Here is a 17,104-nt window from a genome sequence, read left to right as displayed (position 1 = left end):
CAGAAGTTCCGGGCGGTTCACAACAAGAGAAATGAGGCATATCGGTGAAGATGCAAGATACAGTAGAAATCAGTAGAATACAATGCTATACAATAAAATGCCAAAACAAGCAAAAACCTCCCTAAACCCCAAGAAAAGGAACTAGATAAGGGGGAGAGACAAGAGCAGGGATGGTAAATCTACTCTCAAAACAATCTAATAAAGTTTATGTGTTCGGGAGAGCCCTCAGTCACACAGCCACCCACTGGAAACTCCCAGAAGTAATGGCTGTCACGGGCTTACACCCAGAAGAGTGTTAACTGTGAAACATCCCCGGGCTCTCTCCGTGCTAATTTAAGTGGTTAAAGTGCACCCAACAGTGCTAAGTGTGAAAAAATATATAAATGAATAAAAAAAAAAACACTCTACCATTCACTGCAATTGTCTCTACCCCTAATCCAGGGGGCCAAAGAATAAATATCAAGCGTCCATATCCAACAATGCAAAAAACCAACTGGAAGTACTTAGCTTCTCCGTGGAAAAAGACAGCCAGCAGATGTCAAGTTCGTCCAACGGGACTCCGTTTCGGGGGTGAACACCCCCTTCTTCAGGAACGGCTGGGCTGCGCTGTGACCTCCAAATCATCCAACACAGCTTAGATTGACAGAGCGGAAAATGGCTCTTTTAGTGTTTTTAGTCAGTGGGGGGGCGGACCGCCCTGGGTGCACAGGCCCAAGGGGGTGCACAGCTGGCTTGCCAAAGGGGAAAGGCTGCCATTGCCGCAAAAGAAGCCAGCGCTAATTCTCCCTCCCTCCGAATTCGCCCTGCTTCTTTTCCCACGGGCCGACCAACTTTAGCTGTCCGACGTCAATTCTGCCTGGCTGGCCCGGAACGTCCTCCCCACGTTAGAATTGACGTCGGACCGCCAGAGTTGGTCGGCCCACGGGATACAAGCAGGGTGAATTCGGCGCCGGCCTGTTTCCGATGGCCAGTGGCAGCCTTTCCCCGGCGGTGGTGGCAGCATGGTGGTGGTGGTGGCGGTGGCATGGGGGAGGGCAGGGAGAAAGAAAGAAAAGGGGGGGGGGAGACAGGGAGCCAGAAAGAAAGAAAGGAGGCAGGGTGAAAGTGCTTGGACCTGTACTTTTCAACATCTTTATAAATGATCTGGATAGAGGTACAACGAGCGAGATGGTTAAATTTGCGGACGACACAAAGTTATTCAGAGTAGTGAAGATGCAAGGGGGATTGCAAAAATCTACAACGTAATCAGGCTCAAGGAATGAGCATCAACATGGCAGATGAGGTTCAACGTGGATAAGTGTAAAGTGATGCATGTCGGTATCAAAAATCTCAAGCACGAGTACAGGATGTCTAGGGCGGTACTTGGCGAGACATCCCAGGAAAGAGACTTTGGAGTTCTGATCGACAGGTTGTGTGGCGGTGGCGAAAAGGGCGAACAGAATGCTAGGAATGATAAAGAAGGGGATCATGAACAGATCAGAGAAGGTTATCGTGTCGCTATACCAGGCCATGGTGCGCCCTCACCTGGAGTACTGCGTACAGCACTGGTCACCGTACATGAAGAAAGACACGGTACTACTCGAAAGGAAACAGAGAAGAGCGACTAAGATGGTTAAGAGGTTGAAGGAGCTGCCGTACAGCAAAAGATTAGAGAAACTGGGCCTCTTTTCCCTCAAAGGAGATTGAGAGGGGACATGATCGAAACATTAAAGGTACAGAGGGGGATAGACTTAGTAGATAAGGATAGGTTGTTCACTCTCTCCAAGGTAGGGAGAACGAGAGGGCAATCTTTAAAGTTGAAAGGGGATAGAATCCGTACAAACATAAGGAAATTCTTCTTCACCCAGAGAGTGGTAGAAAGCTGGAACGCTCTTCCTGAGTCTGTTATAGGGGAAAACACCCTCAGGGATTCATGACAAAGTTAGACAAGTTTCTGCTGAACAAGAACGTGCGCTGGTAGGCCTAGTCTCAGTTAGGGTGGTGGTCTTTGACCAAAAGGGCCGCCGCGTGAGCGGACTGCTGGGCATGATGGACCACTGGTCTGACCCAGCAGCGGCATCTCTTATGTTCTTATAGCTAGTTGGTCACTTGGTTTGATAGGGTTACACCTCCCTACCTAACAATTTCATTGGTTGCCAGTCTTCTAGAGAAGTCGGTTCAAAGCATGAATTCATACACGTTGAGCTTTTGATTCTTTACAACCTAACTTTAACAATATACCAACAAGAACCTTGAAGGTGGGAGTTTACACAAAATAAAGCATTTTATTTCATGGCACCAAACCTATGGAATGGTTTGCCTCGGGATTTGAGGCTGGAGGGAAAATGTTAAACCTTTAAAATTATGCTCAAAACTTTCTTCTTCCAAGAAGCTTTTGGCCAACATTCGATTGAATCATTCAAGTTTTCTGATGGATTTGGGGGTCATTAATCAGCAGTGCTGTGATTTTTTTTATTCGTTAATGATGTATTATTGTAGCCAATTAGGTCATGTATGATTGGTGTTCTATGGATTAGGTCTTTCCTATCTAATGATGAAGTTCTTTTATATTGATTGTATTTTTATGAACCGCTTGGACCAGTCGTATGAATAAGCGGTAAAACAAGTTTTAACAAAACCTAAAACATTGTCTGCCAGTACATAATTCTTTCTTTTTATTCACTTATGTTCAGGATTGCATGGTTTACTATTTCCCTGATTTATATATGCTTTTCATGTTTTTGCACAGTGCTGCATTGTACCTGTTCCTAGTATTTTAAGTTGATTTAATTTTTATATTTTTTTATATAAATATATCTTTCATGTCCATGATTTCTGATATGTATGTATTTTACACGTTGTGTTTTTAGTCAGTGGCGTACTTGGGAGGGGCATGGGGGGGGCGGTCCGCCCCAGGTGCACAGACCCAAGGGGGTGCACAGCTGGCTTGCCACAGGGGAAAGGCTGCCATTGCCGCGAAAGAAGCCAGCGCCAGTTCTCCCTCCCTCCGAATTCGCCCTGCTTCTTTTCCCACGGGCCGACCAACTTTAGCTGTCCGACGTCAATTCTGCCTGGCTGGCCCGGAACGTCCTCCCCGACGTTAAAATTGACGTCGGACCGCCAGAGTTGGTCGGCCCGCAGAAACAAGCAGGGTGAATTCGGCGCCGGCCTGTTTCCGATGGCCAGTGGCAGCCTTTCCCCAGCGGTGGTGGCAGCATGGTGGTGGTGGTGGCGGTGGCATGGGGGAGGGCAGGGAGAAAGAAAGAAAGGGGGGGAGACAGGGAGCCAGAAAGAAAGAAAGGAGGCAGGGTGAAAGAAAGGAAAAAAATGGGGCATGGGGAGAGAGAGAGAAAAAGACAGACATACAGAAAGAAAGGGGGCATGGAGAGAGAAAGAAAGAAGGGGACAGGATGAAACAAAGAAAAAGTTGGGGGAGGGAATGAGGTCTGGAGGAGAGGAAGCATACAGTAGGCTGAAAGAAGGGAAGAAATATTGGATGCACAGTCAGAAGAATAAAGTGCAACCAGAGACTGATGAAATTACCAAACAAAGGTAGGAAAAATGATTTTATTTTCAATTTAGTGATCAAAATGTGTCCGTTTTGAGAATTTATATCTGCTGTCTATATTTTGCATTATGGCCCCCTTTTACTAAACCGCAATAGCGGTTTTTAGCGCAGGGAGCCTATGAGCGTTGAGAGCAGCGTGGGGCATTCAGCGCAGCTCCCTGCGCTAAAAAACGCTATCGCGGTTTAGTAAAAAGGGAGGGAGTATATTTGTCTATTTTTGTATAGTTGTTACTGAGGTGACATTGCATAAAGTCATCTGCCTTGACCTCTTTGAAAACCCGCAGAATATAAATGATAATTAACATTTTCTCTGCGTACAATGTGCTTTGTGTTTTTAAAATTTTATTGTTGGTAGATCATTTTGACTTGGCCACGAAGGTAAGGGGGAGGGAGGGAGGGGAACTGCCGAAAGACATCTAGTAATCCTTACAGGCTTGACTGTGTAGGGAATTATTTTTGTAAAATCATGTTTTGTTATGTGACTGGCATTATTTAGACTTTAATTTCTATGAATGAATAGAATGAAAATGATATAAATTACTTGCTTGTTTTTATGTGCGTGTGCTGAAGGAAAGTGGAGAGAGACGCTGAAGGGAAATGGGGAAGAGAGAGTGGGGAGAAGACGCTGATTTATAAATTGACAATTGTTCAGAATATTGTTTCTTTTTATACTTTAATATAATAAGTTCAATATAAAACAATTCAAGGCTTGTGTGGATGGAATCAGGTGGTTTGTGGGGATGAGGACCGAGCTTACGGGGATTAGTCCAATAAAATGGTATATTCTTATTTCTCATTATTTGTTAATTTGTAAAGTGGTGATTGTTATGTATCAGTTTTTTCTAATTTACATCTACTGTCTTTATATTTTGCACAGTATTAGAGGACATGTATTACTGTTTTTGTGGTGTTGTGGTGTTGCATTGTATGCAGAGTCTGGTTTCTTGGCAGTTCAGTTTAACTTTTGTCTACATATTTTTATTTTTATTTTGTGATTATTCCATATTGGGCGAGGGTGTATCTGTCTGTGTGTATGAAAGGGACATGGCTTTCTGATAGCATCGACTGTACAGGATCAATTGACTGTGCAGGATCTGGTTTGTTTAGTTTTACAATGTATGTGGTGGTGTTCTAGTGCTCACTGCAGTGTTTAAGATGCTGCCTTTTCCTAGGTACACTCATGTTGTGCGATATGTGGATTATTACTAAAAATCTTATTTTTCATATAGATGGGGGGGTGTCACAAAATGATGGGCCCCGGATGTCACATATGCTAGGTACGCCACTGTTTTTAGTATCCCCTGATGAAGGCATAGTTTCAAGCCGAAACTTGGATCCTTGTTGGGATGGAACGTTTTTGATCCCATTTGGCTATTTGGACATCTCTCTTGCCTCTTTTGCTGTTTGTTCTAGCTCAGTGAACTACACTACCCAGGCTCAATTCTGACTTTAACTCTTTCATTTCAGTACCAATATGTGAGCCCTCCTGACCCTAATTATGTAAATGACCTGCAAACCTGAGGACTATTGTGCTGGAGGGCTCACCATACAATATTATTGATAAATATCTTATCCCATATGACCCACCCCACAGTCTTAGATCATCTAATCGTAAATTGCTGACGGTCTCCTCCCTTCGTATAATAGGAACCAAAAGGCCTGACATTTTCTCAGTCGTAGCCCCTCAACTTTGGAAGACCCTACCAGCTCTTGTTAGAGAAGTAGCTAATCTCGAACGTCAAGAGTCATTTATTTCAAGAAACTTTTAACATTTGATTTAAATTTTACAATATCCTTCCTGGAAGCGAAGGGGATAACAGGGTACAGATAGAGGTTTACCTGACAGGACATTGAGCGAATAGGGTATGGATATTTTAGGTTAGGTAGGGAACACTTTCAGGTCATGGACCTGGGGGGCCGCCACGGGAGCGGACTGCCGGGCACGATGGACTCCTGGTCTGACCCGGCAGAGGCAATGCTTATGTTCTTATGTTCTTTTTAACTCCCTTAAGCAACAAGCCCTTTCCTTTTATTTTTTTCCTTATTTGTCTTTCGTTCCTATCCAAATTGTATTTCTAACCCTACTTCCTTTTGTCTTCCGTCTGTCTCGTTTATCCCTTTTTAATATGCCAATTATTAGTTGATGTTTCTTTGTAATTGCTTTCTATTTGTAAGTATTAATGGTATTGTTACTGGCATTTTTATTATGTTCATGCCCTTTTTATATATACACTTCCCCTTCCGTATTCGTGGGGGTTAGGGGCAGAGCTGGCCCTTGAATATGGAAAAACCGCAAATAATATTTGGGCCGGTTCTGCCCTTATCCCATGCCTATTTTTAGCCCTGTAAGCCCCCCCCCCTCCCTCATAAGCCTTACCTGGTGGTCTAGCGGGTTTTCAGGCAGGAGTGATCTTCCCATGCTCCCGCCCCGTGCAGATCGCTCACAGGAAATGGCTGCCTTGAGCTCCTGTAGTCTTTCGAGCCATTTCCTGTGAGCGATCTGCACGGGGCAGGAGCATGGGAAGATCACTCCTGCCTGAAAACCCGCTAGACCACCAGGTAAGGCTTATGAGGGAGGGGGCCTTACAGGGCTTAAAATAGCCCGAAAAATGAAAGTAATTTTTTTTTGTTTAAAACTGCGAATAAGCGAATCCGTAGATATGGAATTTGCAAATAAGGAGGGGGAAGTGTATATTGTAAACTCGCTTAGAAATTAGATAAGTGATTAAATCAAATTCCAATAAAACCTTGAATATGAAAGGGTTTAGGTGGGCTTCATGGGAGGTCCACTGAACTGACCACTTGGCTGCGCCCCTCTGCAATGCTGGGATGTCCATGTGGCCAATTTATTAGGAATGCTGCCAGACAGACATCCCCAGTCAGTTTTTCTCTCTCTTTTTTTTAATGGTACTTACAGATGCATATTTTTAGCATAAAAACATCTAGTTCAAATCCATAATTGAACATTTTTCTAGTTTGATTATGGCTGCTAGCTTGAAGTTTTTGGCCAAACGTCTCCTATTGAAAACGCAGGTTCTGAAGGGCTCCGTAGGAAGAAGAAAGTCAAAGACAAGCCCTGGCTAACTGGGACTGAAAACTTATGCCCAGACTGACTCAGGAGTTAAAGGCGTGAAAAGTAACCAAATCCTGGATCTGATTCTCTGGGGTTTGCACAACAAAGGAGGAATGGAATGAATTCCTTTTGAGTGTTATCTTTGTTCCATCTCTAAATATTGATTTTAAAAATGAAATCCCATCTCTCTTGTGGGGAGCAGAAGAAAATCCTTCCTTAAGGTAGGAAAACAAGCAAAATTATTGGAGTAAATACTAAAACTACTTGTGTTAAATCTTCAAGCAAATCAGTGGTACCAGGGTGAAGCCTCTTCAAAATATTGTTGTGGGGAGAGAAAAAGCCAGAGAAACCTTTCCGAGGCTTCCTGAGCCCTGGAGAACAAGACACACCTTCCTCAGCCCGAGTTGTGCAAGTCTTTACCAGTAGGCTGAGGCTCGGGATGCAAAAAGGCTTCGTGCAAGGAGAGCAGCGCGTGAGGAGGGCACTGGCAGCTGAAGCCCACCCAGGATGGCACTGTGGTTCAGGCTGCGAGCCAAGAAGCTGAAAAGGGGAGCTCTGGTCACCTCAGTTGCTGCACTGCTGCTTCTCTTCCGGAGTCTTGAGCTGCCTGGGAATGAGCTGCCCAGGGCATCAATTGCTGCCAGGTAGGAAACTGGTAGCAGCTTTGCATTTTCTTAAGCTGTGATGGTGCATTGGGACGGGCAGAGATCCTGAGTCGATTCTATGCTCCAAACTAGGACAGGGCAGCCCTCCCAAAGGCTTAGCCAGGTTTAAAGTCTCTCTTAGGGGAAATTCAGGTGACTCTATTACAGATAAGACAACTTGAAACGACTGGGCAGAAGTCCGGTTGCTCGGAAGGTTCCCAGGTCAAAGTTGGTCTGTGCATTTCAGCCTTTGTGAGTCCCTTTGTGCAGGGGGGGGGGGAGGGGCCTGAGATTTATACTGCCCAGCTGCTATGCAGGGACAGATTAACACTATATTTGGGCTAAGGGCAAACATATATTTGTGGTGTCCCCCCTCCCCCCCAGGATGTCTCCTTCCCTCTCTTCCTGATTTACTTCTTTTCTCCCCTTGCCCCCTCCACCCCCAACATTTCACTTCTCCTGAAGTTGCAGAGAAAGTGGCCATGATGGCAGTAATACTTTGTGGGTGTGCAGAAGGACCCTGCAGGCACATGCTTCAAATGAAAGGGCAGGTCTGGTATCTCTATCTCCTATCCGCCCCCCCCCCCCTCACACACTTGCTCTGGCATCTCTCTCCTCACCTTACCTTACATTTTTTTTCTCCTTCCCTTCCCTCCACTCCCTCTGGTTTGACATCTCTCTCTGTCTCCTTCCCTTCCTTACCACTCCCACCCCCGAGGTTTGGCATCTCTCTCTTCTCTTTACCTCCCCCAGGTTTAATACTACTGTCTCCCCCCCCCCCCCATTGCTCTAGCATCTCTCTCCTCTCCTCCCCTTTCTTTCCCTTCCCCCTGCTCCCCCCACCTACAGCGGTCTGGCATCTCTCTCCCCCCTCTCGCTTCCCGTTTCTTCCCTCTCCTCGCACAGGTGGGACACGGCAGAGAGAGGAGTTCAGTAGCTGGCAGACAGCGGATGTCTCAGTCACTGAAAGTCTCTGAAAAAGAAAACAAATTTGGCTAGTGCGGTGGCAACCAAAAAAGCAAACAGGATGCTAGGAATTACTAAAAAAGGGATGGTTAGCAAGAGTAAGAATGTTATAATGCCCCTGTATCGCTCCATGGTGCAACCTCATCTGGAGTATTGCGTTCAATTCTGGTCTCCTTATCTCAAAAGATATAGTGGTGCTAGAAAAGGTTCAAAGAAGAGCGACCAAGATGATAAAGGGGGTAGAACTCCTCTCGTATGAGGAAAGACTAAAACGGTTAGGGCTCTTCAGCTTGGAAAAGAGACGGCTGAGGGGAGATAGGATTGAAGTCTACAAAATCCTGAGTGGAGTAGAACGGGTACAAGTAGATCGATTTTTCACTCTGTCAAAAATTACAAAGACTAGGGGACACTCGATGAAGTTACAGGGAAATACTATTAAAACTAATTGGAGAAAATTTTTTTCACTCAGAGAATACCGTATTTTCACGCATATAACGCGTGCGTTATACATGATTTTACAAACCGAGCATAACCATGCGCGTTATACAATTTTTTTTTTCATTGCGATCCGGCATCCCCCCTGCGAACCGGCATCCTCCCCCTCCCCCCCCCGCTCGCGTCACCCTCCCTCTCCCGCAATCCTACATCCCTCCCCAGCACCGCAAAGACATTGCTTACCCGATTGGGCACCGGCACCAGCACCAATGCACAGGACGTGCCAGTGCCAGTGCCCGAAGATCATCCCTCGCCTGGGCTGGGCTGGGCGGTGCGAGGGAGATCCTCCCTCTTCCCTGTGCTGGGCTGGTCTGGGCTTTGAGCATTTGCGCATGCTCAAAGCCTTCTGGTCTCGCTCTCTCGAGATTCTGAATCTGAGAATCTCGGAGAGAGCGAGACCAGAAGGCTTCTGGGTGGCCACTGATTGCGTGTCAGTCATGTGACGGGCCGGCGCTGTTTATAGAATCGCTCCATCGAGAAAAGTGGGTGCTGAAAATTCAGGATAGGGTTTTCAAGGCCTACCTTTCAGGCACCTGCCTGTGATGTGATTCGCACCTACGGAAGTGCTTTAGGGCGCCTTACGCCACTTCCTGCGTTAGGCGTGATAAAGCGCCTCCAATAGGCACAATTTCAGTGACATTGGTTAGGCGCCTTGAAATTTGTTTTAAAAGTTTTGTCAAACAGCATTTTGCACTTAGGCGCCAATAGGGCGCCAACCGGCAACGAAGTTAAAGCGCTGCGTATAGAATATGGACCAAAATACCTTACTCATATATGGTATGCTGATCACAGACGAATAAAATCCATAGAAAACAAATAGGAGATTCTGTGCTGAGCCTTCAAACAGTTTCTCAGCAGAATACAGACAAGTGTTTAGCCCTGATGTAGGCGCTTGCCAAAACACAGCCGAGCTGGAGTCCAAGCAATAAGGTCGCTTTTCTACCAGACTCTCTAAGACAATGTCTAGCAAACTCGTGGCAGCGTTTACAGGGTCTCTGAGCATAAAAACATAAGAATAGCCTTACTGGGTCAGACCAATGGTTCATCAAGCCCAGTAGCCCATCTTCATGGAGGCCTAGCCAAGTCACAAGTACCTGGCAAAAACCCAAATAGTAGCAGCATTCCATGCCACCAATTCAGGGCAAACAACAAAACTGAATAGGAAGAACTTATAATGTAAACTTCACTGCAATGTGTAAACGTTCAGTCAGAGAGGTGCTCAGAACCTTGAAAAAACAAGGTGGAATAAATGCTGACTGGAAAACGAAACTGGTAAGAGGGCTGGAAAACTGCCCATATGCTGAGAGGCTGGATAAACTGGGGCTCTTCTCTCTGGAAAAGAGGAGGCTCAGGGGGGATATGATAGAGACCTTCAAAATACTTAGGGGCATAGAGAGGGTGGACAGGGACAGGTTCTTCAGACTAAAAGGGACGGCAGGTACGAGGGGGCACTCAGAGAAACTGAAGGGAGATAGGTTCAAATCAAATGCAAGGAAGTTTTTCTTCACCCAAAGGGTCGTGGACAAATGGAATGCGCTCCCGTAGGAAGTGATCCGGCAGAGTACAGTACAGGGATTCAAACAGGGATTGGACAGATTCCTGAGGGAAAAGGGGATCGTGGGGTACTGAGGGAGGTGCTGGGGTGTTGCATAAGTATAGACAGCTCACCAGGTCGTGCAGGTGCAAGGCCGGAGGGTTAGGACATTGATGGGAAGATAGGACTTCGATGAGAAACCTAGGGGGCAAGGGGGCCCCTTCTGGTGATTAAGGCAGGTCATGACCTGTTGGGCCGCCGCGGGGGCGGACTGCTGGGCGGGATGGACCTCTGGTCTGACCCGGCAGAGGCACTGCTTATGTTCTTATGTTCTTTATGGGGACAAACCCCTATAGGCATTTCAGTGTTCTATCATTGCATCCTTTCCCGTGATAGAAAGAAATATGGTGAATATATTTTTTTCAAAAAAGACTAAACTAATGTCCCAAATCAATCATTCGAAAAAATAATAACTTCAACGCTTTCCAAATGTGAACTTAACTTGCATAGGTGCTTCGGGAAGCTGTCTCACTCCAGCGGGCTCTAACGCGTTTCGACGAAGGCTTCTTCAGAGAGCCGCCAAACAAGCTGGAACGGAGTGAAAATTTCTTCCTGCCAATACAAGAGAATTCTCTCAATAATACATAATTATAAAAAGTGTGTACACATAACACTCACTGAACTTCTCATCGCTGCCGGTGGTACCTTCCTCGTCACCCTTGATTACATCACTTCCTGGTAAGGTTACTTCCACCTAAACTCCCACAACATATACCGATACGACTGTCAATCTTAGTGGAGGAACACCCACCACTCCACCTCTCTATTCAGACCTGCCGGGCTGACAGTCTGCCAATGGAAAATCCAGGCTTGTTCACGTTTCCATAGTACTGCTTGTTTGTTCCCACTCCTATGAAGAATAGGGGCTTCCAATACGACGAACTTTAATTCATCAAGGGAGTGAGGCAGCGCTTGCCAATGTTGTGTAAGGGGGGCCCCCAAATCACCTTGTCGAATTTTACTGAGGTGTTCCGTGATTCGGACCCTGATGGTCCGAGTGGTGTGTCCAATATACAACAATTGACACGGGCATATTATCATATATACTACTCCCTCGGTACTGCAATCCATGTGGTGTTTAAGATCATATGACTTATGTAAAACTGGATGAGACATCTGCTGAGTTTCAATGGCATGTGGGCAAACACTGCACCTCCCACATCTAAAATGACCCTTAGGTGTAGCTAATACTTGATTTATTTGCTGATTCACTTGTACAAACTGGGAAGATGTAATCCAGTCCTGTAAGTTCTTGCCTCTGGAGTATGCAAAAATAGGAACCTGTTCCAATGACTCATGCACCTATAAAATGTGCCAATGAAACTTTATGATTTTTTTGATGTCAAATGCTCTGTAGGAATATGGTAAAGTGCATACCATCCTAGGTTCATTGGAAGCTCTAGAACAGGGGTGTCCAATGTCGGTCCTCGAGGGCCGCAATCCAGTCGGGTTTTCAGGATTTCCCCAATGAATATGCATGAGATCTATTTGCATGCACTGCTTTCATTGTATGCTAATATATCTCATACATATTCATTGGGGAAATCCTGAAAACCCGACTGGATTGTGGCCCTCGAGGACCGACATTGGACACCCCTGGTCTAGAGGAAAGAAGGAGGTGATCCCGCTGTGCATACAGGGTCCTTTTAAAGGCCCTTTTGATGACCCGAAACAGGTATTCCCTTTTCTTCAAACCGCCGCCACATCTCCACTGAACGAGATTTGTATTCTTCCACAGTGCTACACAGACATCTCAGACGTAAAAATTGACCCACCGGGAGGTTGACACGTAAATGTCTAGGATGATAGCTGTCAAATCTCAAAAGATTGTTTCTGTCTGTGTCCTTACGAAATATGGTCGTGTTGAAATGGTCCTGATCCAGATGAATAAGAATGTCCAAAAAAGCAATTGTTGAACAGGACTCAGATACTGTGAATTGCAAATTTAAATCGCAGGTATTTAACCAGTACAGAAAATCATGTAAACGTTCTTCCGTACTGGTCCATATTACAAAAATATCATCTATGAATCGTTTCCATGTATAAATATACTGAAAAAAGGACGAGGTATATATATATTGCTCCTCAAAATCACTCACAAAAAGGCACGCCACAGAGGGTGCCATGGTTGCACCCATGGCGGTGCCCTTAATCTGTAAAAAGAAGTCCATGTCAAACTGAAAATAGTTTTTTTTCCAAAGCTATTCTCGCTATGGTAAAGTGTAGTTACTTACCTGTAACGTAGGTTCTCCGTGGACAGCAGGATAGTCAGCCACATATGGGTGTTGTCCCAACAGCTCCCAATTTGCGGATAAGCTCTCCAATAGCTCAGAGAGATTTTTTTTTCTCTCTGAGCACATGCAGTGCCCGGGCCCCACTGGGCATGCCCGAGCCCTACCCATTTCCCCCTGCTTCCCCCAAAAATTCAAGTCTCGATGCTGGTAGGTTTAAAGTGCTGAGATGTTTGCGGATTACCACAATAGCAGCTGCTTGGGGAATATTTGTGTACAAAGCCGTGATGTCTAAAGTGGCTAACATGGCTCCTTGGGGCACCGAGTTACAATCTTGCAAAAACTTCAGCATATCAGTAGAGTCTTTTACATAAGATTTAGCTGTAGGAACCAGATGCTTAAGATAAGAATCCACAAATTGCGATAGTGGCTCCAGGACTGAGCCTATGCCGGAAACAATCGGGCGGCCTGGAGGGCTAGATGCATTCTTGTGAATTTTTGGAACGAAATATATTACTGGTATTACTGGATAATCTTGATGTAAGAACCGAAATTCTCTTTCTGTGATGATTCCACTCTCCATGGGGTCACTCAGTAAGGGTTCATAAAAATTTGTGTCATCCAACTGGCGTCTAGCTTCACTCGCATAAGCTTTGGTGTTCATCACCACTATACCTCCGCCCTTCTCTGCTGAGCGTATCACTATACTAGTATCTTGAGCCAACTCCCGAATGGTTTGAAAACGGGTAACGGAAGTATTACGTTTTATACAAGCGGGTCTATTTTCCAAGATGTTAATATCACGATCCACCAAATTGTAAAACACCAAAGCCCCCGGAGGATTCCAAGTAGATGGTCTATGAAGTTCATGCAGATCCCGTATTGGTTCTTTTTGATCCTGAAAAAATAAGGCTAAATTACATTTTCTAACCAGCTTGTATAAGCTTATTCTGGTATCTAAAGGATTATAATTTGTAAACGGAACATAAGACAACCCCTTAGATAAAATAGATACCTCCATGGCAGACAAGGGTCTATGAGATAAATTAAAGACGTTAGTAGTCACTGTCATGGTCTCTGAGGACGCCTCCCCTTGGTGGTCCGTGCTCCTCCTCCTCGAGTGGAGGCTGGCCCTTGAAAATTTACTGCTGTAGATCTAGTAGTACTTGGAGCTGCTTGAATCCCCCGAGCTGGGATCCTCACCTCCCGAGCTGCTAGATGTTTGTGCGTACGGGGCTCTCTCGGGCTGACGGAGACGCCTATTGCGATCCATCCACGGATATACAAATCCCCTGATATAATCCCCCTCATCCCTCTTAAATTTCCCAATTTTAGTTTTTCTAATATCCATCCTGAAATCGTCCATTTGTTTTTTGAGATTATCCATTTTCATAGAAAGATCCTCAGGGGATTCGTAATGTTGAACTGCTGTTAGTTTTTCTTGATATTCCGTTTTAGATGTCTCCATTTCACTCTTAGTGGTATCAATGATCAATAACGTAAGATCATGAGAACATTTGTCCAAAAATAGCCGAGGCTCGGTACGCATTCTTAAACCCCCTCGGTATACGTTTAGCCCTGCAGTATTCAGCCAGGGTAGCAGCGTGTAACTCAGCCCGTATTGATCTTTTTTGTAGAAACAACAGCTGTGGTTGCTGTGGTAGAAGCATCTTCTGAGGAAAATAAAGTGAAAGTTGACAAGTTGGTCAGTAAAAGACAGAGTGGCATCCCAGCCGGCAGACGACGTGTTTGAATCAGTCCCCACAAAAGGGCTGGATTCCCAATGAAACTACTGGGTCAAATTCTAAACTACGTCTCCCAAAAAAGCAGAACCAAACAACACAACTGAAAAGGAAGAACTTATAATGTAAACTTCACTGCAATGTGTAAACTTTCAGTCAGAGAGGTGCTCAAAAACAAGGTGGAATAAATGCTGACTGGGGACAAACCCCTATAGGCATTTCAGTGTTCTATCCCGTGATAGAAAGAAATATGGTGAATATATTTTTTTCAATTCAGGGCAAGCAGTGGCTTCCCCCCTGTCTGTCTCAACAGCAGACTATGGACTTTTCCTCTAGGAACAAGTCCAAACCTTTTTTAAAACCAGCTACACTAATCACTCTTACTATATCCTCTGACAACACATTTCAGAGCTTAACTATTCTGAGTGAAAAAATATTTCCTCCTATTGGTTTTAAAAGTATTTGCCTGTAACTTCATCGAGTGTCCCCTAGTGAAAAATCGATCCACTTGTACTCGTTCTACTCCACTTAGGATTTTGTAGACTTCAATCCTATCTCCCCTCAGCTGTCTCTTTTCTAAGCTGAAGAGCCTTAACCGTTTTAGTCTTTCCTCACACGAGAAGAGTTCCATCCCCTTTACCATCTTGGTCGCTCTTCTTGGAATCTTTTCTAGCGCCACTATATCTTTCTTGAGATAATGCAATACTCAAGGTGAGGTCGCACCATGGAGCAATACAAAGGCTTTATAAAATTCTTAGTCTTGCTAACCATCCCTCTTTTAACAGTTCCTAGCATCTCATTTGCTTTCTTGGCAGCCACCACACTTTGGGCTTAACAAATTAACAACCAGACCAAAACCAAAAGTAGTTGTTACTATTTGTTAGTCAATAAATGCCATGGATTCAGTGTACATAAGAACATAAAAATTGCCACTGCTGGGTCAGATTAGTGGTCTATCGTGCCCAGTAGTCTGCTCCCTCGGCAGCCCCTAGGTCAAAGACCAGTGCCTTAACTGAGTCTAGCCTTACCTGCGTACGTTCTGGTTCAGCAGAAACTTGACTAACTTTGTCTTGAATCCCTGGAGGGTGTTTTCCTCTACAACAGCCTCCGGAAGAGCATTCCAGTTTCCTACCACTCTCTGGGTGAAGAAGAACTTCCTTACGTTTGTACAGAATCTATCCCCTTTTAACTTTAGAGAGTGCCCTCTCGTTCTCTCTACCTTGGAGAGGCTGAACAACCTGTCCTTATCTACTAAGTCTATTCCCTTCATTATCTTTAACGTTTTGATCATGTCCCCTCTGTCTCCTCTTTTCAAGGGAGAAGTGGCCCAGTTTCTCTAATCTCTCACTGTACGACAACTCCTCCAGCCCCTTAACCATTTTAGTCGCTCTTCTCTGGACCCTTTTGAGTAGTACAATGTCCTTTTTCATGTAAGGTGACCAGTGCTGGACGCAGTATTCCAGGTGGGGGCGTACCATGGCCCTGTACAGCGGCATGATAACCTTTTCCAATCTGTTCGTTATCCCCTTCTTAATCATTCCTAGCATTCTGTTTGCCCTGTTCGCCACTGCCACACATTGCACGGACGGCTTCATTGACTTGTCGACCAGTACTCCCAAGTCTCTTTCCTGGGGGGTCTCTCCAAGTACTGCACCGGACATCCTGTATTTGTGTATAAGATTTTTGTTACCGACATGCATCACCTTACACTTATCCACGTTAAACCTCATTTGCCATGTCGCGGCCAATTTCTCGAGCGTGTTTATGTCACGTTGTAGGTCTTCGCAATCCTTCTGTGTCTTCACTACTCTGAATAACTTCGTATCGGCTGCAAATTTAATCACCTCGCTTGTGGAGAGAACTTAAGTAACAGCCGAATTATGATTTCAGTTTATAAACTGTCATTAAGAATAACACTGGCATAAAAAAGACTCCACCAAATGGCAAAAAAGCCTGAAAAGTGGGACAACCCAAGACTAGGCACAAAACCCAACGCTTACCTTGTCACTGTGGCGCTTGCATCATGTAGGGCCCCTTTTTACAAATCCACAATAGCGAGTACTGAGACCAAGGAGAACCCGACTTACGAGTGCGGTTCATTAATATCATGGTATGAAATGTTACCCATCGCTAGTCAATAGGGATTAGTAGCTGTGAGACTATTGGAAGCATATTGTTTGGAAAAATAGTTGAAATTGCATCCTAAGATTAAGGGCGCTCTTAGGCCGTTGGAACTGAATGGGCTTCATCGCATTTGCCACCGCCTTAATCTTAATCTTCTATGCTTCCAACAGTCTCACAGCTACTAATCCCTATTGACTAGCGATGGGTAACATTTCATACCATGATATTAATGAACCGCACTCGTAAGTCGGGTTCTCCAACATTGTTTAACATATATTTAGTTTCTTTGGCGTATTTACTTCAAAGTTTCAATGTGATGTTTTACATATACCATATTGTGACCTTGTAAAGTTGTCTCGAACGAACTGATTACCCAAATTTCAAAGGTTGAGCTGTGGATGTTGCAGTTTAAGCTGAAGCTTGACTCTGAAAAAAGTCAGATTTTTATAGCTAGCCCTAATGATAAAATTCAGAAAACAATTATCCAATTGAAAGGTCAATGTTTGAGATGGTGCCAAATTTTGAAAATTCTGGGAATAACTTTAGATCGTAGTTTAACTTTTAGGAAGCATCCGGATTTGTTAATTAAAAAATGCTATGCAATACTGTGGAAATTGAGGACCATTAAGAAATATTTTGATACAGAGTCCTTTCGGTTGTTAGTCCAGTCTACTGTACTGTCTACCTT

The 17,104-nt window shown here is 44.7% G+C and overlaps 1 protein-coding gene across 1 annotated transcript in view; it reads left to right on the top strand.

The window, feature by feature from the left end:
- The first annotated feature begins 7,068 nt into the window (after positions 1–7,068).
- The window catches only part of LOC117368258 (alpha-N-acetylgalactosaminide alpha-2,6-sialyltransferase 2-like), a 44,251-nt gene continuing 34,215 nt past the window's right edge, over positions 7,069–17,104 (top strand). Inside the window, exon 1 of the mRNA XM_033961719.1 lies at positions 7,069–7,264. Coding sequence (XP_033817610.1) covers positions 7,128–7,264 — 137 coding nt within the window. The 5' untranslated portion in view covers positions 7,069–7,127. The remainder of the gene's footprint in view (positions 7,265–17,104) is intronic.

The sequence above is a fragment of the Geotrypetes seraphini genome, chromosome 10, assembly GCF_902459505.1.
Source record: "Geotrypetes seraphini chromosome 10, aGeoSer1.1, whole genome shotgun sequence".
Lineage (NCBI taxonomy): Eukaryota > Metazoa > Chordata > Amphibia > Gymnophiona > Dermophiidae > Geotrypetes > Geotrypetes seraphini.
Note: the sequence above shows the minus strand (reverse complement) of the source record. Positions and strands in the feature narration are given on the sequence as shown.